The following is a 23,785-nucleotide window of genomic DNA, read 5'->3' as shown; positions in this document are numbered from 1 at the left end:
AAGGGCTGAGCGAGCAAGAGAGAGCACAAACGGTGGATCGTCAACAGCAAAGAAACCCAAACGCGATTGTATTAGTGCGAATGGCCGACGAATTTGCTGGAACTTTATGCTGATAAATCCTTTCGGCGAAGAGCGCTTTTCCGTCGGGGACACATGATCTTTGTTAAAAACTTATTTATAACTAAAATATCATAAAAACTACACAAGATTTCAGAAACAATTCGAATCACAAACCACTTCAATAATGGAGCAAAATAACTACAGACGAGAGATTAGCGAAACGACCGAGACGCAATGAGCACTGCTGAGCAGAACAAAAGCAATCAAACGTTGCACTTCGAACGCACACCGAATACTACTGAAGTTTTTCGACAAGCTCTCATTTCGTCGTTCTAGCTAGCCAGTGATGCCACTTTTCCCTGAAGTCAAATCCGTAGATTTATCTTCAAGTCTAATTATGCTCTTATATGCTCCATTAAGACGAACTTTCCGTGCGGAACTCTTTCGACTGACAAATCATCCTACCCAATAGAGAACAAAAACTAAACGCGTCTACATGTTTAGAATGAAAATTAGTAAATACCAAATACAAAAAAAATCAAAAGGTACGTAAAATAAACAGTTTGGAATTCCAAGCGATAAAGACCAAAATAAAAAAAAATAAGTAATCGGTGACGATGGATGATTGATAATTAGACATGAGGAAAAAATATCTCTAACAAAGATGTGACAATATTCAATAATTTTTCTTTGTTATCTAGAGAAATAATAATAAAAAATCAATAGTCAATAATTTTTTGAAGAAATTATGTTAAATCCGTAGATTTTGGGTGGTCTATCCGTAGATCCGTAAAAAAGACAGAAATCCGTAGATCTACGGATAAATCCGTAGGGTTGGCATCGCTGTAGCCAGCTGAAATCGAAAGAGAAACGAGAAAATGACCAGAGTTACCATATTTACAGATTTTTCTCGGAAACCACAGTTTTTTGCCTATTTTGTCACGCAGATTCTGTGTCACAGAACACAGAATCTATCAAACACACAGATTTCTACAGATTTTCATGAATATTTCATACAAAAGGCAAATTTTCAAAATGTTTTTCACAGATTATGATTCAAAATATTTAACACAGATGGTGCACAGATTTTTCAAGTTGAGACACAGATTTTGAAATGGCAACTCTGAAAACGATGCGTACCAACAGTGATGCCAATTTTCTCTGAAGTAAAGTCCGTAGATTCGGTTTCAAGTAGAGTGCCTATAACCAGAGTGACGACATCTCATCCGTAATTTTGGCAACAATTCAAAACATTCCATTAGCTTTACATTGAATTGACAGGTCGTTTGCTCTTTTGGAACTGGGAGCTGTCATTCCAAACGAACAGCTGTCGCCACTCTGATTATAGTCACTCTAGTTTCAAGTGTCTTTATACTCGTATATTTAAATTTAACAGCTTGGAGTTCTAAGCCATAAAGACAGGATTCCAAAAATGAGTGATCGGTGACGAATAGATGAACTTTAATTATTAAATTTTGAAGTATTGAACAATCCAATCAGCGTGGTCACCACCAGATAGCGTTATGGTGATTGTTTTGACATATCCCATGTATTTAGAAAAATTTTGGACGATTTTTTCAATTTACTTGAGTTTGAAAGAATGCAGATTGCAAATACTTACAAATATGGGTAAGAAAAACGATTATTCACGTGTTGTCATCAAACATATGATTTCAAAATGTCCTATACTCTTGACAATCTAGGATGAAATTTGAAATTTTCAGTTCACATACATATTTGATTTAGATGATACAACATGAATAAATAGACTAGTCATAAAACTTTTGATCATAATTTATCAATTAATCTCAAAATCCAACCCAAAAAACAAAGAATATCCCCGATATGAAAACAGTACCCAACCTCACTTCTTCGAATTTGGTATTTCATGTTACGATTTCTCCATAAATATCAATCAAACATACCACGGAAAGTTACTGAATCATTAATGATCAATTTTTTTACCAAATTTTCACACGTTTTTGTATGTTTGTATTCGATTTATAAGAAAAAATAATAAAAACCCTGCATTTTGTTCGAATCTTCAAGCAAAATCTGAAAATTGTCACCATCGCTTAGTTCAAAGCTCGCCACTCGGGCAGCGCAGCGATCGCAAAAGAGTTGGTTAGATTCTTCAATTGATTGTAACATCAGACGAAAGCTAAAACATTTTCATTTTAATTAATGCTATGAATGACTCTTAGTGAGCATCACATCACTCAAAATTTTTCTTTTAAGTGAATGTTGACAGATTTATTGGCCGTTAGCAGAAAAAAGTGCCCGATTTGATGATTCTCCGTAGAGATCTGGAGAAATAATGCGAAAATCCGTAGATTTTAAAAGGCTCATCCGTAGATCCGTAGAAAACACTAAGATCCGTTGATCTACGGAAAAATCCGAAAGGTTGGCGTCGCTGCGTACCAACGTTGCCAGGTATACCGATTTATCGGTATTTATACAGATATTTGACCTCTATACCACAATACAGATATGTACTCCCAAAATACCACAGATAAATACCGATTTTCGTTGATAGCATGGATAGGCAGGAGAAAAGGTTGCTACGAGATCTTTTTTTTTTTTGCTCACCAAAATGAGCTTTGGTGACATTTCCGTGAACTTATGTTGACAAGATTCTGATACCGATATGGTACAGATAGATTTTTGCGCCGAATGCAGATTTTTGGAAGAATGACCTAGCAACGCTGGAAATATACAAAATTGTACACACATTCGTTGGAGGAATTATTTGGCGGATCGCACTATGGAATCTATTACAGTCATAATTGATAATGGATTGATTGTGCTGTAGCTGGCATTTCTAATGCTGATGATGCTCTGAATTATTCCGAATTAAATGAGAAAAATGTTGCACTTATTGATCATTTTAACTGATAAAAATGGAGACCACACGTTGATTATTGCTTAACTGATCGGTTAATCGACAATGAATACATCTAGGTTTTACAGTTCCCAATCCATCAAACAGTGTCTGGATGTAGCTCTTCTGACTCTTAAGTATGGTTTTATATGACTTTTTATATTTTTTTCTAACAGAATTTATTGCCATCGGTTCAGCGTTCTCACTAAAAAGTATTAGGCGAAAATTATGTGTTGTCAACACCACAAGAAGACATCAATCCATCGTGAAACACCGAAGATGACCAAATGATATCATTCCAGATGTTCATATGAAGGTCGAGCGAATCGATCCATTTATTCGCTCAAATTATACTGGAATCCATCGGTGGATATATCGGGGCATATCCGTTCAAGTTGGTCGTGTTGGTACGAGTGAGTTGGTCATACGTTGTTCTTCTCTACGATACAGTATGCCCGTTAACTCACACACAGTACAAACGGCTCATTTCAAGTACCTATCCGTAGTACGTAAGCGCTTTTTCAATTATGGTCGACGTGTTTCTGATCTTGTTAGTTTTTTTTTTTTTGAGGAAGGTGCTGTGGTCACTAAGTCTGGATAGATAAATGCCAATTGCTTTTATCGAATCCGTTTCGGGAAATTTGTTTTTACCGGAATTATCAAATGGAATGAAATTCAACTACGACGTGGATTTATAGCGAATCGAAGGCGCGCAAATTCTTTACACTATTGCGCTCCAGTTCACAATAACTAAACTAGTTTTTTTTTCTGATAACCGGGTTCTTCGGTGCTCAATAATATTAAATAAACATTATTTCCTCGAATTCGACTATTGAAGCATCCCATTACTGTCAATATTTTTAACCGGAAACCATGAGCTTCACACCAAGTTTTACACTAACCAAATGTTGTACCGACGACACGACCTGCCACTCGCTTTAAAAACTGTATCGCAAATTTAACTACCCCTCAGTAACTGGTAATGTCAAAATGAAATGTCATGAAAAACTATTGAAACTGGCAACACAGGTTGATGAATTATTGATTTTGAATAACAATTACCAAAACCTTGGTTACTGCATATTGAAGACTTGAAGAATGTAAACAAAACAAACTACCTCGAGTGGAAGATCTCATTTCGCGGCAAATAACAAGTTCTGCAGCATCACCTCGCGTAAGAGCAGTGGATCGATTAGTTCAGCTGGGGCTCGAACTTACGAAAAATTTCTTGTAGGATGTATGTGCCAAAATCTTTTGTATTGGATAATTTTTTTGCGTTGTCGGTATCACATAGCGTTTCAATATCCGTCGATGTTTGGTAAAAAATTTAACATAATCAGACTTCAGATCAAATCTATGAGGGCTGTCTGCTATGTAAATGAGTTTTAAGATGGTAGTAAACTGCAAAAGTCTTTGAACCGTTAGTGCGAATCCTTTTATCAATCTGATCATCAAAATTTAGTATCGAATAATAAATGATAAAGCTGAGTCGATCAGATAAATCAGCACTATTCTACGAGATGCAAGTAAATCGTTTGCAACAAATCAAAGATGCTTAAATATTTGAGGTTTATTTCTAATCCATTCCAGAATCGCACTTCATATGCAGGTACGAATAGACTTATAAACAGAATTCAAATTTGTTCTTTTATAATGACTTTCTAAAGTATTCGTCAAATTTATTCTTCTGATTTTCTACCAAATCATTGAACCCTAATTGCTAATCAACGTACATGTAAAACATTACGTCGGCATATTTTGGACATTCCAGGTACTCCTTTACTTCGCAAAACGGGTGTAAAATTTGATTAACCTGAGACATTTGAGAAACACGGGAATCCAGTTTCTGATCAGAATTATGAGCTGTAAAAATAAATTTCCTTAAAATAAATTGATACTCATCATGAATGAGTTTCATGACTACGATACAGATTGAGCTCCTTGATAGCCCTTGAAGATGATATAGCATGACGCCTGTCTATCGCAGCAATACATCCAATGTCAGATTCGCATATTGTGCACCCAGTTCCGGTTGGCGCAAATACAAAAGGAACGTTGTAACATTAACTTACAAATGTCTAGTTATTTCTGGTACATGTTCACGATTAAACTTGGCTCTGTTGCAAGATAATTCTGTAATTCTAGATAAATAAAAATGTTCAATTAGCCAAATTTTATTCTTCGTAGTTAGCGTATTGTGAAAGCGTCTTACTTCGTCGTATTGATAATATCATTTTTCAGGGGTACCAGTTCCCGGCCTCGCGCTTGCTCGATCTTGATTTCTCCAGAACTATTTATAGTTTTTAATTTTGGCACTGATGGCAAAAAATTTCAATTGAACTGTTTCAAAACTTTTTCAAGTGGTTTGTTTATTTATTATGGGGTTCCTTGGTTACTAGTTCGTAGCAACTTAAGCAGTGTTGCTAAAGAACATTATTTTCATCACCATCAAGGGGTCGCTATATTTGTGGTAACTGGCGGTGAATCGCTCACGAACACTTTTTATTTTGATTTTCCTTCGAAGTGTCTGGTCGTGTCGTCGGTTGTACACTCGGTGTAGTGTAGATAATGTTTCGTACATGAATGAGGAAATGACTTATGATATAAGTTTTAGAAACTCAACGGTTCTTTCGGAATCAGCAACATAATCTTTGAGGGTATTTAGAACAGTTATCGATGTCATTTTCTGTACTGGCTTGAAGTTCATTTTATCATTTTCTTTAATATCTGATAGCGACAATCCGTGCCTGTCCCTCGATACATCGGCAATTAATTTTTCTAGATGTATTTTAGACATTCGAAAGTTTCCTACAAAGACAAGTTAATCAATTAATATTTATATCGGTTTATTCTGTATTTTCACAGCACTATGGAAAAGTATTAAAAAATGAATTTGTAAAAGTAGTATAGTATAGTATAGTTAAGTTGGAAAAATATATCAAATCGAAAAACAGTCTTTCTTATGATCACTCTTTACGTGGAAAGTAAGTTTAATATTGTTGTTTTATATGCAAATAAGGAAATATTCAAATATTATGTTCGTAATGTTGCAACGGATCTAGACTTTGAAATCCACCTTATGATCGCCCGTTCTCCCGAGAAAAACCGGAATTCGGATGGAGATTAAAATCTTTCTGTGCACTTCCATGCGTCTGGACTCGTAACTTGAGCTGGAAGTTGACGTATGTCAAGTTCTATAGCGTCCAAATAGCTTTCAGTTACAACATATTCCAGTATAGTTTTTATGTTACACAGAATCTCTCTTACTTGTTTCTCCAATCTTTACCAAAAATGTTTCTGAAAACTAATGATTTAAAAAATATCATCATTTTATTTAAAATTTAATACCGTTGTTCCTTGAATAATAAAAAACCAAAGATAAACTCAAGATTACAATGTCCCATACGATTCAATGAAAAATGTTGGGTCAGTAATCGTGAACCAGTTGGTTCAGTAATAATGTAATTTTATTGACCCTCCGTTTAATTTTCTTTGATATCTTTGATCTGATCTGATTACAGGAGAATTATTAATGTCATTTTAAATTTTTTTTTTCATAAATACGTTTATTTCTTAAGGCAGTTTACATAAGTTTTTCTTCGCCGTAGCATCACTTTTACATAATATTCTTATCCTAATTTAATTCTAACATAGTCACAACGTTTTGCATTTATTAAAACATATTCTCTTATTACTTAAATATCATCTTAGGTAACTCGTCATTAATTATGAAATCTACTCGGAAATATTATTTGAACCAAACGATTAACTTCTATAAATTATAAAATAAGCTGTTATTTTCAGACATTTTGTTAATAATTTCATAAACTGTTTCGAGTTTGTTTGTATCATTACATTATTTTTATTCTAATTTAGCTATTGGTTGAACTCATGGACGCAGCTGGGATCAGAACTAAGTCTTGAAAGGGGCCTTTATTAAATTGAAACTCCAGTTTTCTTTATGAAATGATAAATAAGTTTCATGTATGAAAGGTCACGACAAGCAAGAATGTCTCGAACTGGGACATTGGATAGTCTACCTTGGGTACGCAAAGAATTTATTAGTTGAGATCTGACATCACGATACTCCACGCATGTCCAAACGACATGATCAATATCCCGATAACCTTCTCCGGAAGCACAATGATTAGTCTCGGAGAGCCCAATTCGAAGGAGATGTGCATCTAACGTGTAGTGATTGGACATGAGTCTGGACATCACACGAATGAAATCTCTACTCACATCCAGTCCCCTGAACCATGCCTTTGTCGATATTTTCGGAATAATTGAGTGCATCCACCGACCCAGATCATCTTTATCCCAAGAAGCTTGCCAGCTGGCAAGTGTTCTTTGGCGAGACGAGCTATAGAATTCGTTGAAAGCAATTGGTCTCTCATAAATTTCACCCTCAATAGCACCACGTTTGGCTAAAATATCGGCTCTTTCATTGCCAGGAATGGAGCAATGAGCCGGGACCCACACTATAGTGATTAGATAATTATTGTTCAATATGTCGTTCAGGCACTGTTTTATTTTGCCCAGGAAAAACGGTTCAGTCTTGCCAGTCATGTTTGAGCGAATGGCTTCAATTGCACTCAGACTATCTGTGAAGAGGAAATAATGGTTTGGAATTAATGTGACGATTACACTCAAACTATAATGAACTGCTGCTAGCTCTGCTATATAAACAGATGCAGGTTCTTGAAGCCTAAATGAGGCCGAAACATTATTGTTGAACATACCAAACCCTGTCGCTTCTTCAATTCGCGATCCGTCCGTGTAAAACATTTTCTCAGAGTCAATATGCCTGACTTACTTGAAAATATTTTTGGGATTTCCGTCGAACGTAGATGATCCGGGATTCCACGCACTTCGCGCTGCATGGATGTATCGAAAAATAAAGTTGAGTCAGGGACATTTAGGAGGCTGACACGGATAGGAATATATCTTGAAGGGTTGATTTCCTGTGACATATGGTTAAAATATACTGTCATGAATTTTGTTTGAGATCGAAGCTCGACTAGTCGTTCGAAATTATTAATTACCATGGGATTCAGCACCTCACATCTTATTAGCAGGCGTGATGAAAGCTCCCAAAATCGATCTTTTAATGGAAGAACTCCCGCCAGAACTTCAAGACTCATTGTATGTGTCGAATGCATGCACCCTAAAGCAATTCGCAAACAACGATACTGAATTCGCTCCAGTTTGATAATATGAGAGTTTGCAGCGGAACGAAAGCAAACGCATCCATATTCCATCACTGAAAGTATCGTTGTCTGATACAATTTTATTAGATCTTCCGGATGAGCACCCCACCAAGATCCTGTTATTGTTCGAAGAAAATTTACTCTTTGTTGGCATTTTGTTATCAGAAACCTAATGTGTCCTCCCCACGTGCATTTGGAATCGAACCACACCCCGAGGTATTTAAAAGTTAAAACCTGTTGGATCATTCTTCCCATCATATGGAGCTGAAGCTGCGCGGGATCATGCTTTCTTGAAAAGACGACTAACTCTGTTTTCTCCGCAGAGAATTCGATACCAAGATGAACAGCCCAATCGGACAAGTTATCTAAGGTATCTTGCAATGGTTTATGCAGATCAATAGCTTTGGGTCCAGTAACTGAAACCACGCCATCATCTGCCAATTGTCTTAGTGTACATGGGGTTACTAGACAGCTGTCAATGTCATTTACGTAAAAATTATAGAGGAGCGGACTGAGGCATGAGCCTTGCGGGAGACCCATGTAACTATTTCTGAGTGTTGCCAAATCGCCATGTGAAAAATGCATGTGTTTCTCTGACAAAAGGTTGTGCAAATAATTATTTATAACCGCTGGGAGTCCATTTTGGTGAAGCTTGTCTGAAAGAACATCAATGGAAACTGAATCAAATGCTCCTTTAATGTCTAAAAATACAGATGCCATTTGTTGCTTTTGAGCGAAGGCAATTTGGATGTCAGACGAAAGTAATGCAAGGCAATCATTCGTCCCTTTATTTCTACGGAAGCCAAACTGAGTATCTGACAACAAACCGTTCGTCTCGACCCAAGTGTCGAGACGTCGTAGAATAATTTTTTCGAACAATTTTCTGATGCAGGACAACATCGCAATGGGTCTATATGAGTTGTGATTGGAAGCTGGTTTCCCCGGTTTTTGAATGGCGATAACTTTCACTTGTCTCCAGTCAGGTGGAACAATATTTTGCTCAAGAAACTTGTTGAACAATTCCAACAAACGTCTTTTTGCGAGGTTGGGCAGATTCTTCACCAAGTTGAATTTAATTCTGTCCAACCCTGGAGCGTTATTGTTACAAGACAAGAGTGCTATAGAAAATTCCATCATTGAAAATGGGTTATTAATAAAACCATTATTTGAAGGAGATTCCCGTATAATGCTCTGCGTAGGAACAGAATCTGGGCAAACTTTCCTAGCAAAGTCAAATATCCATCGGTTCGAGTATTCATCACTCTCATTGCCCACGTTACGATTCCTCATTCGTCTGGCCGTGTTCCAAAGAGTGCTCATTGAGGTATCTCTTGACAAACCTTCGACAAAATGTCTCCAATAGCTACATTTTTTGGCTCGAAGTATGCTCTTGTACTTGGTTTCTAAAACCATAAGTTTTTCAAAATTCTGAGGAGTTCCTCCTCCCCGTTTTAGAAACGTCTTGCAAGCATTTTGTTTTGCGAGTTTAGCCTCTGAGCACTCTTTGTCCCACCAGGGGTTGGGAGGCCTTCTGTTAGTCGTTGGCCCAGGAAAGCGTTTAGTTTGGGATTGTTCTGCTGCCTCCAGAATCGAACAAATGAGGAAGTCATATTCTTCAAGTGGAGGGAGCTCTTCCATTGAATTCAAAATACTAGAGATACTACTTTGGTATTTAATCCAGTCGATATTTTTTGTCAAATCATATGGAATACTAGCGGAAGTAGCAATGCAATTGCTACTGCTAATTGAGATGATGATTGGTAAATGATCGCTACCGTGTAAATCAGGCAGTATTTTCCAGGTGCAATCTAGTCGAATTGATGTTGAGCAAAGAGATAGATCTAATGCACTTGGGCGTGCCGGAGGTCTTGGGATCCGTGTCATGCTACCCATATTTAATACCGTCATGCTAAAATTGTCACAAATGTTTTGTATTAAAGATGATCTGCTATCATTGTAAACGGAACCCCACATAATACCGTGCGAATTTAAATCCCCCAGAATCAATCGTGGTGCAGGAAGGGCTTCAACCATTTCATTAAGCTGTTGCTGTCCAACCTGTGCTTTTGGAGGAATATAAACCGAAGCTATGCAAATATCTTTGCCTTTAATGTTTATTTGGCAAGCAACAACTTCTATACTAGAAGTTGAAGGGATGTTTAATCTATAAAAGGAATAGCATTTCTTAATTCCCAAAAGCACTCCACCATACGGAGAGTCTCTATCGAGACGTATAATGTTAAAATCATTAAAATTTAAAGCTATGTTTGAAGTAAGCCATGTTTCGCATAAAGCAAATACATCACATTTTTGACTATGCAATAATATTTTAAATGAATCAAGTTTTGGCATGATGCTTCGACAATTCCACTGCAGGACAGTGATTGTATCATTTGCGACGGGTGATAAATTATCCATCAAAAGATACAAAACCTGAGACAATTGGCCATTGAGCTGATAACTGCTTCAAACAGGTTCTAGCTATTGGAAGGAATGCCATTATGAGGGTCTTTAAGGGTTCAGATATATTGAATGCTGAGAAAATCCATTCAACAATTTCCGAAAACTTCAGTAATCCTGTTGGTGGCTGTGAAATGGAGCCCACTGGATTATTATCTTTTTCTGTACTAGATCCTGGATTGGTTTGTGAATTTGACAAACCAGGAGGCACAGTCTTTGGTTTTGACTTTTTTTGTTTAACACGGGGATCTTTTTTTGAAGATGAAATTTTAGGTGTCTTTTTTGGTAATTTGGAGGAAGACTTCTTTCTCTTAACTGACCCTTGGGTAGTGATAAACGAATTACCTTCACTATTTTCGTCAGAGTCAGAGTCCTCTGGTTCCTCTAGATTTGAAAACCCGTTTTCGGTTTCCAAAGGGGGGACATCAATGACCGTTTAAAGCATTTCTGCATATGTGTGCTTAGACCGTGCTTTTAAAGAAAGCTTAATTTTGTCTTTGTGCACTTTAAATGCAGTGCATACTGAAATATCATCATGAGGACTATTCCCACAATAAATACATTTTTCAATTTCCTTGTTGCAATCATTATCTTTATGAGGCCCTTCACACTTAATACATTTTGGTTTATTACTACAGTAAGTAGCTGTGTGGCCGAATTTTTTGCAGTTCGTACAATTCATTACATTTGGAACAAAAAGCCGAACAGGGAGGCGAATTTTATCGACATAGACATGGGACGGCAACGCAGACCCGGCAAATGTCACTCGAAACGAGTCTGATGGGCGATAAACTTTTTTTTCCTCTTCATGAACTACTGAGTACAGTTGTTTGCACTCCAGTATTTTCACACCCTCAAGCATAGAGTTCTTGAAACGACCAACACCATGCTTGAGTAAATCATCTACCGAAAGACTCGCTTCGGTAACAACACCGTCAATTTCGACATCTTTGGAGGGTATGTAAACTTTATACTCTTTATTGAAATGTTCCGAAGAGACAATATCATTCGCGTGTTTCAAATTATTTACCACAACACGAATTTTATCGTTATTTACTTTTATGATCTCTTTGATTGAGAGAATCGTGTTGTCAAACCTTTATTAATTTGAAAAATGTTTAATGGCTTTGATATACGTCTAAAAAAGACTATCCAAGGCCCAGAAGAGCTCTCCTGATATTTTTTCGTTTGTGGGGGTATCGGATTCATGCTAGGATTTACGTCCATGGATTCATCCATTACATTAAAATTTTTAACTAAACTTTAAAATAAAATTTGAAATCAACACTACACAGTACTCAATCAAAAGGAAAAGAAAAAACTTCTACCTTGAAATTGTTGTCTATCTCCGTTGCACTGCCGTGTAGATCCTCGTTGCTCTAGATGTTCTTGTTGGATGTATCTGGACGTTGATACAATGCTGAAGCTCACTGTAGCGATAGAATATGATGTGATGCTACTGCTACCTGACATCCAGCACCACTCGAATTCCGATTTGCTTTCGTCTTCGCCAGCTGTAACCAGCGCAGGTCACCGGTGTATACCTGCGTGTTGTATGGCAGTGGAAAGACCGAGTTGTCTTGTCTCCTTCTTCCTAGTGCTCCGCACCGATATGCTTCTGCACCGAAGTGCCTTCGCACCGGTGTGCCTTTGCACTCTCCTGCTTCTATGTGCCTTTGCACTCTTCCTCTTCGATGTGCCTTTGCACTCTCCTGCTCAGCACTTGTGGCTGTATATTGCGGCCTGGGTAGAGTTTGGGAAACGCCCTTTGTTGTTTCCTTCACCAGCTTGGCCCAGCACTAGGGCTCTCTTATGCAGCACGACTATACGTTTTAACGGCTGCTGCCAACAGGTCTCTACCTGTAGTTCAACCGTTGTCGTATTTAACGCGTGTAAACCAACCAGCGTTATTAAACTGTACGCTTCTATACACAACCTTCTCGGTTGAACGGCTATTACTGAATGATGTCATTTTAAATGTTTACTAAGTAATGACATTCCAAATTTGTATAGAGAATTAATCATTGTTGCCCTTACACGTTCATTAAAAATGACATTACTGTGTTATAATGACACTTATAATGATCGAGCCGCTTCATATTCCATAGTTGAATGAGAGCAGAGATGCCAGGTCTGCAGATTTCTTATATGGGTCCTAGATACAGTGCTGCAGACATTTTTTGTGGCAGACTTTTGAAAATCGAATTTTCGCAGACTTTCGTCAAAACTCACACTTCACTTTTGAAATCTGCCATTCATTTTTTATTCGCCAAACCAGTTTTCTGTTTTTTTTTTGACTTAGGCTGTGAACCATTTCGTGTTAATATTAACATTTGGTTGAAATCGAGGGGAAAATCACTCTAAACTTTGCCTGAACTCAAAAAAGTTTAACCGGGAGTAAAAAGGTTTAGTAGGGATCTCGCTGGATAATAATGCGATTAGAAAAGTTTAGCCGAGATCTGGAAAAGCATTATTTTGACATAAAAAGCTGTCAACGTAGTATTTGTTTCTTTTCTGTTTTTTCTTTCTTTTTGCAACTGCTCAACGCAGGCAAAGACATCATATTAACAAGATATCCAGCTCTCACATTTCCCGAACAAATCATTGGCAACATCCTTTTTTGTGAGCATGGTGCCCTCATCGAATCTCGTACATAGAAGTAGAGAAAGGAAATCTCGGTTAATTTTTCAAAAGGGTGTATAAGCAAGTGACAGTTTCTCTTTGTTTACTTTCTCTTCTATTAATTACCAAGCGGTTTCCAGGTTTATCACTCAACTCTATGCATGAAATGATACCCGAAACTTTTGACTTTAAAACAGAATAGTGATATCAAAGAAAATTATTTTAATCACATCACAATAATTGAAAGAGAGAGTTTTTAAAGAGAAACTGTCACTTGCTTATACGCCCTAATGAAAAATCAACCGAGTAATATCAAATTCGTGCGCGCCAAATTAGCAGCACTGCGCACCTGTACAATTGACATGATATGTTGAATGTGATACCGTACGATGGCGTTGCTGAACTGAAGATAGATTTCGCTCCAAGCTGACAGGGTCTGATGCAGGTCAACTCTTTGTTTACTTGTCATACACTTTTTTGCGAGCAGATATGCCAGATATTTTCATAAAAAATATGTATTTCTCTATATAAAAAATCTGTATTTATCTGTATTATCTAATCAAATAAAATTTTGGAAAAGTTTGTACTAGCTTGGATGTTCTGTATGAGCCTGTCAAAATCTGTATAATACAGATAAATCGAATGACAGATACACTTCAAACAAGTTGAAAAATGGAATCTCTGGCAACGCTACAACATCAAAGTATGCTAGTAATTATCATGAAAACAATGCGTCGCTATCGAAGAGCGGATAAAAATATTCCTGCGTTATAATTATATAATTGCGGAAATGAGATATATTTGTTATAATTGCGAAAATGAGATATATTTGTCGACGACACGACCAGGCACTTGGAAGAAAAATCAGCATTAAAACTGTTCGCTAACGATTCACCGCCAGTTACCACAAATCTAGCGACCCCTTGTAAATGATAAAAATAATCTTCTCGAGCAACACTGTTTAAGTTGCTATGGACTAGTTACCAAGGAACCCCAAAACAAATAAACATGTTTTGAAAGCGGTGGAATTGTTCTATTAGTGTTAAACTTTGTTCAAATTAAGCAGAAATGCATTTAAATGAACTCGATTTTCGGAATTTAATCGAAACTAAGGATGAAACCAACGAACGAGGACAATGATCTGCTTCCAGCGATTCATCCGTACACTTCAACTGCTAGCTTTTCTGGGCAGTAGGATTCGGTGTAATATACCGGTGTCAACATTGTTTTGTGTCGGTTGATTGCGCAGAAGTGGAAACAGTATTTCACCTTGTTGGCCACTATTCGAGGATTACTAGTGGAATTCCACAAAGAAATCATTTTACTGTACGTTATACAGGGGTGGAATCATGTAAGGTGATTATCACCAAGTGATTATCACTTTTGAAAATTTGGAATCATGTAAGGTGATAATCACCAAGTTCTGTCACCACTGCTGAGAGGCTAACATCACTATCAAACGTTGGCATTACGTAAGGTGATAGTCACCACGATTTAATCACCTTCATGTCAAAATGGAGGTGATAGCAATTTAGTTATCACTTTCAGTAGTGATTTGATTTTTTGAGAAGTGGCTTTATAAATTATTGTCCGTTAGGTGAATTTTAAGCCACTGATATAAACAACCTACCAATATTGATCGAAGAGGATAATTTTTTAATAAAATTCGTACTGATATTGTGTCAAAATTAAATACCAAAATGAAAAGAACTTAGTTTATAAGGTTTAAAGAATTCATAGAATGAACGGTAGTATTTATCAATTAAATCAATTCATTTATGTTGTAATTATTATTTGAAGGAATATCATTGGGGTATTCGTAGAGTCAAAGATAAATTGCTTTCTGGAAAAGTGATAAGTTTATGAATGTAGACATCTCATGTTGCACATAACGTAACATAAAAAATCTATGCTAACATTTTCAGTAGAATTAGATGGCCGTGACTTAGTGAGCGACATATCAGTCTCGTTCAACTGAACGAGTAAAAAAGATCAAACTGCGTTCTTAATTTTCTTCTTGTGAGTTGAACTAAATAAGGCAATATTTTTGGACAATTGGTTGCTGCTAATCATAGTGGATATTCGTAGTACCGGTGGGTAAAATTTCCAAAATGGAGGTAGCATTTGAAAGCTCTGTGAAATGACATAATCGTAAAGTGAATGAAAACTATACCAGAAATTATTTAACGGATCTTTCTCATTCGAGAGGAATGCCATCCGTTGTGAAACATCAAGAAGATCTAACAATTCGTGTCAAAGCTTTCAAATTTATCCCAAAGAATTGACTGTGACATTGATTTCCATTGAAAAATAAAAATCGGCACTAAATTAAACCAACAAGTGAATTTTTTTATTTGTTTATGCGCAGGTAATTTTTTTCAGCGTTACTCTTCGATCCATACAAATCATCATTGATAAACATGACTCGAATTAATGAAAAGGATTGAAAACTATAGGGATAAAAATTTAGATTTTAAAATATTATATGGGTATACGCCACTTTCATATGTTACTCCTCTAAATATCAACGGTATACGCCACATTTATATTTTACTCCTGAAAAATTGACGTTTCTTGACAGGTGATATATGAGTGAAGTTAGCTCAATTGAAGAATCCAACCAACTCTTTTGCGATCGCTGCGCTGCCCGAGTGGCGAGCTTTGAACTAAGCGATGGTGATAATTTTCAGTTTTTGCTTGAAGATTCGAACAAAATGCAGGGTTTTTATTTTTTTTCTTTCGATTCGAATACTAACATACCAAAACGTGTGAAAATTTGGTAAAAAAATCGATCATTTATGATTCAGTAACTTTCCGTGGTGTGTTTGATTGATATTTATGGAGAAATCGTAACATGAAATACCAAATTGGAAGAAATGAGGTTGGGTTCTGTTTTCATATCTGGGATATTCTTTGATTTTTGGGTTGGATTTTGAGATTAATTGATAAATTATGATCAAAAGTTTTATGACTAGTCTATTTACTCATGTTTTACCATCTAAATCAAATCTGTATGTGAACTGAAAATTTCAAATTTCATCCGAGATTGTCAAGAGTATAGGACAAATTGAAATCATATATTTGATGACAACACGTGAATAATCGTTTTTCTTACCCATATTTGTAAGGTTTTGCCATCTGCATTCTTTTAAACTCAAGTAAATTGAAAAATTCGTCAAAAATTTTTCTAAATACATGGGATATGTCAAAACAATCACCATAACGCTATCTCGTGGTGACCACGCTGATTGGATTGTTCAATCGCCGGTGATGGTGATAGTAAAAGTGATCACCTTCGGTGATTCCAAACATTCTGGTGATCACCTCTTTATCACCAGGAGGTGATAGTCACTTATCACCTTACATGATTCCACCCCAGGTACCGCAGAGCACTAGCCTCGCTCAGCTCGTTGTCGGTCATTTCCATGTCTTTCTTCTCACACAACGGTTTCAAGTCAAGAGCTGAATTTTGAACTTGGCTTTATAAAAGACATAACTCATACTCCTCATTTTTTACATTCCGCTCGAGTCAGGTAAATCCATTAAAATGTTCCGTAATATAAAAACCGATCTGAAATTTATTTTGTTTACATTCATCTTGCCGTCGATATGCAGTAACCAAGGTTATGGTGACTGTTATTCAAAATCAATAAATATATCAACTTGTGCTGCCAGTTTAAAAAAATTCACTAGCGTTTTCGATTTGACATTTCCAGTTACTGAGGGGTAGTTAAATTTACGATACAGTTTTGATAGACGAGTGGCAGGTCGTGTCGTCGTATTTGTGGTCTTCAAACCTAACGTGGCATACAATACACAATAATACATAAAAACATAAGTTGGTTACCAATTACCATACAAATTTTAATGTTCATTTGAAATTTTGTTTCGCTGCGGAGCCGCAGAGGAAAGGAGAGTCTCGGAAACACTGGGATAGACAACAAGGTTGCTTTTCGAGAAAAGCATCTATCATTCACAATTTCAAATGCAGCGGAATCAAAATTTCAACTCCGTTGGTTTTGAACGTTTCTATGGAACCTAGATACCGCAACTCTGCAACAACCCGTGTGAAGCGGGCCCTATAAAACATGCACCATGTTAAGCAAAAGAAAAATGCTTTTTTTAAAATCTTACTGTATCTTGGGATCCACTAAGTGTTTTTGTTCGTCTATGTTACTGTCAACTAGAACACTTCGAAATTCCTGCAGCTAGTCAAAAAGATTGATCATCCTACCGCACTCGAGGTGCAGTTCATATTCAACTGAAAGATCCTGAAGAGTGGAGATGAGACTGCAGTCATCTGTAAGTTCGCAACATTCGTACTGTAAATAATTTTGAGGATTGTTGAGTGCAGCAACGCGAGGGACACCCACAATATGCCTTCGAATTCGTGTGTTCCAACGGCTCAACCTCGAAAAAAGTTTAACCCCGTATGCTGGCTTCATCGTTATATTCAATGTATTTATTGATAATTTCCAGCATGGTATGTTATATTCTATCAGACAAAAATTTTTTCAACCACTAAATTACTAAAAATATAAAAAGCTTTTCAACTTACTTGTATTTTGAAGTCTTAGCAGCAAAATATTTCTGATTTGACCTTAGCGATCAGAATAATAAACAGTAACTATGGTGAGTTGAATTGTACCCTTCAGCGTTGCCAGTTGTATGGAATATTTGATCAAGTACATTGTCACTCTGACAGTGTACCCTTACAGTGTACCACATAGCGCAAAATGTGTCCTCGAAAATTGGTCGGAGTACTCCGTATTATAATTTGTATTTGGTATCACCCCAAGTTTAATGCTCTATTCTGAATAAACGGTAGATTTCACACAATGAACTAAGATCAACATTACCACCTCAGAGTAAAAACTTTTTCTTCAACTTCTACTATGATTTTTCTAATGAATTTTTCCGTTTTCAACAGAAATCATTGAAAAGGTGGAGTAATTAGAAATTTTCCCACCGATTTGACAGCTCTTGCTGAAAGTATCATCTCTAAACAAGCAGCGCCTCTACATTTTAGTTTTGCGACAATGTGCCAATTATTTTGGAATGAAATGAGTTTATTAGTATGAGATTGTCTAGAGTTTAGAGTCATTTGCCCCTTGGTTGAAATCTAGTTATTTTGATGTTGTCAAAAATAACCCTGCTCGATAACATGGTTATTTTTGAAAGACCGATGGTTATTTTCCGACAATAAAAAAAATCTTGCAAATAAAATTCCATTATTAATTATTTAGTCAAAATTATTTCCAATGCAAAATAAACCCAAATAACTTTTCATCCGTCAAACTTTGAAATGGGTTGCAGTTTTAGTTATGTCGTTTTTCATTGATTCCACTCGCTCGGTGCCAGTGTTTTGCCCTGACAGCCGATAAATGAAACGGTTTTGTAAAGTTTGGTTTGCACACTTGCTGCTCGAAAAAGAAAACGGGTGCAAAATAGTTGCCCGCGAATTGCCCCGGAAGTGCATTTTTTCGTGCGGTGTAAATCAATTAAACACAGTGCACCTAGAGTGCCTATAACCAGAGTGACGACATCTCATCCGTAATTTTGGCAACAAATCAAAACATTCCATTAGCTTTACATTAAAATGACAGGTCGTTTGTAGAGATGGGCAACTCGCTCCTGAGCTGTTCCAATGAATCGAATCATAAAAGTGAGCTGACAGCTCACAGCTCTTTTTAAAAGAACCGCAGCTCACCAGCTCAGTCATTTGCTACCCAGTTCGCCGCATTGGGAAGCGAGGAAAAAGATGCGAGCTGAACGCATCTTCGAGAAGAAATGTTTGCACCAAGTTTCGTTATTTCTTCCATGCCAGTATCTATCCTTCTTCAACGGATTAAATGAAACATTATCATTAAGAACTCTTACCTGTCACGGCACAAGAAAAACCGGTCACAAAATTAATTATCAGTTCAAACTAAATGAGCTGATGAGCTGATACATCGAATCGATTCATTTTGGTGAGCTGATCGGTTCGGAGCTGCTCACCAATATGAGCTGTTTCGCACATCTCTAGTCGTTTGCTCGTTTGGAACTGGGAGCTGTCATTCCAAACGAACAGCTGTCGCCACCAGCGTTGCCAGGTTGCCAGATTTGTCTGGCAAATGCCAGATTTTCCTCGTTTCGCCAGACACTCAAACTAACCAGATCTTTTGCCAGATTTTCCAAATTTTTTCACGACTTTAAATTTTTCCTAGATTTAGTCAGATCTTACCAGATCTTTACGGTTTTGGCCTCTATACGATAGGTGGGGTGGGGAGACCTTTTTTTTTGCTCACTGAAAATGAAGCCCGGCAAAAATTTCCTTGTGTATAGTAGACCCAGACAAATCCAGATAAATTTTTGAGTTTTGACAGATTTTTGAAAAAATAACCTGGCAACTCTGGTCGCCACTCTGATTATAGTCACTCTAAGAGCAAATTCAGCAGCTGCAAGATTCATATGGGTGGTTTATAATGTAAATGAAACTGAAACAAACGTATCCCCAGCAATCCGTTTTAGTTTTATTTATTCGACCAGTTCTACTGTCAAATTTAAAACTGGTATACATTGCCGTTCTATTTTTTCTATATTTGAAACACAGATAAAACGCTTTTGGGGCTGCCAGTTTATTTTGTTATAATTTCTAGATTTAAATTTTAAAACTGACATGAATTATGCATCTAGAACTAGAACACTACTGAATATGCCCTAAGTGCACCTATTTTGATTGTCCGACAGCACGAAAAGTGCACGAATCGAGCAAAACACTCGACGAGTGTTCTCAACGAAAAACGACATTAAATTTAACTACTCGACACAAAATAATCGCTCAAATGTCAGATTTTAACTAAAAGTTAAAATTATCTGCGAAATGGTATACAGCCTAACAGACTTTTGCAACCCTGTCTGAAGATATTCAAAACTTTTACCTGGCATCTCTGATAGAGAGAGAGGATCGATCATTCTGCAATTTTTGTTACATAGTCACTCTGTGAATTGTAGCAGCAAGCAAAATATCTTATGTTATCAAACGTATTTAATTTTTTTCTATTCGTCAACTACGCAGTTTCTTGTTCAAAATCCTAACGATTTATTTCCCGTGGTTGTTGCGGTGCTATAGTGCGGACTATGATGAAAAAAAAACTGGATTAACTGTGCGTATAATCAGTAAAATTCCTCGGAAACGGTCCTGAAAAAAACTGTAAGTATTTTTGAAACATATAACTTGTCTATAGTATTGCAAATTATTACCCGCTCCAAACTAGAGAAAAAGTTTTCGTTTTTTTTCAAATTCATAAAATACTGTTAAGTTTTCAAAACAGTTCCAAGGTCATGATGTAAAAAGTATCAAGTTTAATTCAGTTTTATTGATTTTCTCTAACTTGAGAGCTGCTGTTAGTCATGGGCTACATGTTAAGGCAACAAATGAAACACCATTTATTCCAACTCTATATTGTTATCATGTAATAGTGTCCTATACAGTAGATCTTTTTTTAAATTTTTTATCTATAGTATTGCAGCTGGAACTCGCCTGTTGTCTATGGATATGCTTTTACACAATTCTGATATAAACAACAACTGTTCCCAACAACCACCCACTCTTACATTCCACATTTTTCGTGATAACTTGCATCACTGAGCGCTATTTTCACTACATCAAAGAGTCGTTACATTGTGTGAATTAGCCGTGATTTAGTACAGAGTCTGTAACAATGGAAGTATCTCGCGAGGATTGGATCGATCGAGCCCAAGAGGGTATGAAAAAATTTCTGAACCGTGGAGGTGCTTGTCGCGGGGATGAATCGCAGTTGCTACAAGGGACCAGCTTGCAGAACACTCTTGGTTACGCACTCAGTCTTACCATGAAGAATCCGAATGAGTGGACCGACGAGGAACTTCAACTGGAATATATGGAGCAACTGTGTTTTTACGATGAGGAATCCCGCAAGACCATTGACCGTTTGATGCAGCAAATATATACCGGCATCCATCCGAATGTTCCCTGTCGGTTGACGATACTTCCGATAGAGTTGTTTAGTGAAGGGAAACTATACGAGGTTCCTCTATTTCGGTATTATTTTCAACAGGCCACCGACACAGAACCCAAGTTCATCGATTCCATTGGAAGGGTGTATCAGAATTTCGAAGATTTTCTACAAAACAACAAGTATCCTTCGGCGGAGATGATGTATCCAAAAGAAGGAAAGCTTGTAGCAACCAATTTGAAAAATGTTGTGTACGATGTAGGAAAAACACCCGCTTGGAAGAACTACTACTACAAGGCACTGGATATTGCCACAGGGATAATTGGTAAGGCACTTTTTTGTGGCTTGCGACTAAATGTTTGGATTTGAATCATCATTTTTTTTTTCTTCTCCAGGCATCGCTGGAGCTACCGGAGCTATTTTTCTCTCCGGAGGTATCGCGATGCCGTTTATTGCAGCCAGCGTTGGTTCGGCTATTTATGCCACTGGAAGGTCAATTGATGTACTGCGGGACAAAAGTGCACACCAGGAATCACTCAATCCTTTGTGTGATCCCGAGTCCCGGACTGCCTGGTTAAGCCTGACGGCCCACGTGCTAACATTTGGTACTATGCCCCACATTTCTGCACTATCCGGAGTTGCTTCTACTAGTCATAGCATTGCAACTGGGTTCAAGGTGTGCAATTTTATCAATGAAACTGGTATGATTATTTGTTTAATTAAAAAAACAACTTAAGAATTTAAGTTAATCTTTGTTTCCAGGAAACATTATCAGCGATCTGGTCATTTGTGATACTTTATCGGCTATGCATTCCAACTATTACAATGCCAACATTGAAACACGTCTGGCTCATGCGGCCTCAATTTGTTTCTGGACCAAAACCGTCATCAGCATACGGCAGGCGGAACTTATGATGAAGAACAATGCGATTGTAGCGTTGAAGCTTTTCGGTTTCGAGGACCACTTCTGCGAGTATTTCAACAATGACTCGCGGGCCATCGATATTGGTTTAAGGATTGTTAAAAACTCGCTCCAAAACAATGTGCTCATCACTTCCGACAGGAAAGACACGAAGGTCATAACAATCGACCGAACGAAGTTCTGCATCGAGACTTTGCTGAAACTGGAACCGGAAGAGGTCGAGAAGGTGTTTCAGATTTTGCAAGCTGTTAACACTGACCAAGACCACGAATTGTTCAATGAATTACGGTTACTGTGTGAAAGCGATGTAGATTTAGTACGGTTTATCACGGCGGAGGCGGAAAAGGCTAAACTACCAGAATGTGAACTAGCTGAAATGCTCATACAGGTGTACGCCTCACTAAAACGGCAGCAGCAACTCAAGCTGAGTATTAATATTACGGAAGGTATCTGTTTTGGAAATGGCCTGAAACTAAGCATCAAGCAGGCTTTCATCTTATTCGCATCCAAGGACGATCACCAAGGGATGGTCGCTCTAATTGATGCCGTGATTGAGCTACCACCCGAACAATGCACAACACTAAACAGGATAATCAAATCCGAACAAGATTACATATCAATTTTTAAGGTGAAACCTAATGATGATAATAGCAGTAAGGAGGACATTAGCAACAGAATTAGAAATGCAATATCAAAGGCCTTAACAGAAGAGCAGTAGAGTTTCCGTAGGAACAAAATCCGTGGACAGCGGACAATGAGTGAAATCTAGCCAAATTTTTTAGGGAAGCTTATCGAGACTAGTAAGCAAAAAACTTTTTAATGCACCGCATAAACTGTATAGAGAGGGCGTAAAACGCCCACAAAAACGCACATACAAATTTTTATTGAATGTAACAAAGTGAAATTGTAGAGTAAAACTTTTAAAAGATGACGCTTAAACATTTTAAACATGCATAAAAGTTTGAATTAAACAGAAACTAAAACTAATGAAGAGACTTATCTGCACCTGTTTATATAGATTTAGGAAATGAAACTGATGCTATAACACCAACAAATTTGAATGAAACATAAATCCTGTAGCTGGTAGTGAAGAAGCTCACAATAGAATAATTGTTAGAAAACGCAATGCTATTAATGTTAGAAATGTTCCATCAATAGCGAAAACTAGCGAGCAAAATGAAACTTGTTATGAATTTATTTAAAATATTTATACGAAAGTCTATTATGAATGATTTATTTTCGACAAATATATATAAACGCTCTATACTGATAGATGGCACCACAACCTGACAGTTTTATTTGAATGTTTGATTTTGGTTTAAATACCTACAATTCAAGCGTCTTAATCGGAATATAGTAAGTCACCACTTACAAGCTGCCATCATAAGGCATAACTACACATGTTTATACATGACACTTGGCACTACTGCCTTTCACGGTAGCAGAATGAGAGGGTGTTAGTGAACAAATGTAAAAATCCCCAGGGTGCGATGGAATACTACACCATGAGTTGTAAACTAGCAAGTTGGGTGCTGCGGCATTGCAGGATTTTTTTTGGGCAGGAAAGAAGGTGCGGAAAAGTGCATATCGAGCGGCTACCTTTTACCAGACCTTTGGGAACATCTAGTGCACAAGGATCAGGAATCAGAAG

The 23,785-nt window shown here is 37.1% G+C and overlaps 2 protein-coding genes across 4 annotated transcripts in view; one reads left to right on the top strand and one right to left on the bottom strand.

Annotated features, from left to right (window-relative positions):
- Positions 1-344, bottom strand: part of LOC131438738 (growth factor receptor-bound protein 2) — a 60,685-nt gene extending 60,341 nt beyond the window's left edge. For 2 of the 3 annotated variants that reach the window (XM_058608963.1, XM_058608966.1), the window contains exon 1: positions 235-344. The gene's annotated coding sequence lies outside the window, so the exon portion shown is untranslated. The remainder of the gene's footprint in view (positions 1-234) is intronic. The other variant, XM_058608967.1, reaches the window with a different exon arrangement.
- Positions 345-20,166: 19,822 nt separating this feature from the next.
- On the top strand, positions 20,167-23,440 carry LOC131438733 (uncharacterized). Its single transcript, XM_058608943.1, has 4 exons — positions 20,167-20,428; positions 20,740-21,537; positions 21,608-21,913; positions 21,975-23,440. The coding sequence occupies exons 2-4, from the start codon at positions 20,940-20,942 to the stop codon at positions 22,850-22,852; spliced, it is 1,782 nt and encodes a 593-aa protein (XP_058464926.1). The 5' UTR covers positions 20,167-20,428; positions 20,740-20,939; the 3' UTR covers positions 22,853-23,440.
- The last annotated feature ends 345 nt before the right edge of the window (positions 23,441-23,785 follow it).

The sequence above is a fragment of the Malaya genurostris genome, chromosome 3, assembly GCF_030247185.1.
Source record: "Malaya genurostris strain Urasoe2022 chromosome 3, Malgen_1.1, whole genome shotgun sequence".
Taxonomy (NCBI): Eukaryota; Metazoa; Arthropoda; class Insecta; order Diptera; family Culicidae; genus Malaya; species Malaya genurostris.
This window is presented reverse-complemented; position numbering and strand designations above follow the sequence as displayed.